The sequence below is a fragment of the Octopus bimaculoides genome, chromosome 13, assembly GCF_001194135.2.
Source record: "Octopus bimaculoides isolate UCB-OBI-ISO-001 chromosome 13, ASM119413v2, whole genome shotgun sequence".
Classification (NCBI taxonomy): Eukaryota; Metazoa; Mollusca; class Cephalopoda; order Octopoda; family Octopodidae; genus Octopus; species Octopus bimaculoides.
The window spans coordinates 20,649,333-20,651,315 of NC_068993.1; the positions used below are offsets into that span (position 1 = coordinate 20,649,333).

General features: G+C 34.8%; 1 protein-coding gene across 2 annotated transcripts in view; it reads right to left on the reverse strand.

Annotated features, from left to right (window-relative positions):
* Window positions 1–869: 869 nt before the first annotated feature.
* Window positions 870–1,983, reverse strand: part of LOC106871881 (uncharacterized) — a 35,542-nt gene continuing 34,428 nt past the window's right edge. For both annotated transcript variants that reach the window (XM_014918642.2, XM_014918636.2), the window contains exon 8: window positions 870–1,527. In XM_014918642.2, coding sequence (XP_014774128.1) covers window positions 1,389–1,527 — 139 coding nt within the window. In that variant the 3' untranslated portion in view covers window positions 870–1,388. The remainder of the gene's footprint in view (window positions 1,528–1,983) is intronic.

Sequence of the window (1,983 nt, forward strand, 5' to 3'; positions counted from 1 at the left end):
TATATATACATATATATATCATGTTATTATATATATATATATATATATATGTATGTATGTATGTATATATATATGTATGTATATACATACATAGACACATACATATGCACACAGATACATATACATACGCACACACATATATATATATATATACACACACACAGACATATATGTAAGTACACATCCGCATATGCGCATATATACACACACATATATATATAGGGATACTTCAGCTCTAGTCGTTTCGATTTAAGTCGTTCTCGAAGATACGCCGGCTTTCAAAAATATATGAAAAAGTAAAAATCAAGTTAAGTCGTATTACTCGACTTTACGGCGGTACGCCAATGATATTGGGATCATGAAAACACTTAAAGGCATCAAATACACAGTAAACCATGTAGCAATAAATAAGATTAAAAGCATATAAAATCATATTAAAATACAGTAAATGCTAAAATACACACAATAAAGAAGAGTAGCCTAGCTGTGTTGTCTTTCGGGGCTAGTAGTTCCAACTACCAGTTGCAGTGGTAGTTCTAATATTTACCGCTAGGCGTCGTCGTGATTACCACGATTGTTTCGAATTCAGATTTGTCTACGTCTGTTGATCCTTTAGATTATCTCATTTACATTCATTTGTAACTTTAATTTTTGCTCTCATGCCACCTAAAAAAAAGGTCGAGGTGAAAGTACTAAGCGTCATGCTACAACGAAATAAGTTGGCGATGATAAAACAGTGATTGCACGATCTTTTGGGATGCATCGGACAGCTGTATCGGCGACTGTGCATAAGGAAAAGATACTAACACATAACACAACAGAAGCTCGAGGGATGAAGCATACTGTCATCAACGAGAAAAGAGGCAAAATCTTTGAAGAAATGGGAAGTCTTTTATCTAATTGGATTGTTAGGCAGAATCGTTAAAATGCTACTCTTAGTCAAGAAATTGTTCAGGAGAAAGCGTCGTTTTTGTTCGAGGACCTGAATAAAAAATATCCAGATGAGAAAGATGTAGAGTTCAAGGTAAGTCAAGGATGGTTTATGACATTTAAAAACCGAAGAAGTTATCACTTCCTTAAAAAGCAAGGTAAAAGCACATCAGGTGACGAACAAGCGGCAGCGGAACTTCCTGCGACATTGAAGATCGTCGAAGAAAATGGGTTTCTTCTCGAGCAAATATTCAACGTAGATAACAGAATAAATGAATATATAAATGAGACCAAAATTTTTGAAATTGCGAGCTGACAACTTTAAAACGGAAAACAAATTAAAAAGTTTTTTTCTTCTTTACTGCTCAAAATGTTCAATTCACTATCCTATACGAAGTCGTTTCACAGTTCCATAAAATAATGGGAGTTATGGATTTCTGTCCTTATTTGATTCAACACTACCCATCTTGATTCTCACTTGTGTCACTTGTTTTTGATACTTCGGTCTGAGAGGGGTCCGCTTTCTCTGAGTCTATTGTTGTGCTTCCTATTTTCTCAGTCAAAGTGTTATTCCAAACACCAACATGAAAATCTAACCTGAAACAAATAGATATATACATGTATAAATGAAAGAGCACGTGTGTATGCATGCATGTATGTATGTATGTATGTATGTATGTATGTAAGTATGCGTGTATGTATGTATGTATGTATGTATATAGGTAGGTATGTATGCATGTATGTATGTATGTATGTATGTAGGTAGGTAGGTATCTAGGTAGGTAGGTAGGTAGGTAGGTAGGTAGGTAGGTATGTGTACCTTTTACCTTTTACTTGTTTCAGTCATTTGAATGCGGCCATGCTGGGGTACCACATTGAAGGGTCTTTAATCGAACAAATCCACCCTAGAACATTGTTTTTAGCCTTGTGGTCATTCTATCGGTCACTTAGGCCAAACCGCTAAGTTATGGGGATGTAAACACACAAACATTGACGTTGTCAAGTGACACACGCACTCATATATATATATATATATATATATATATATATATA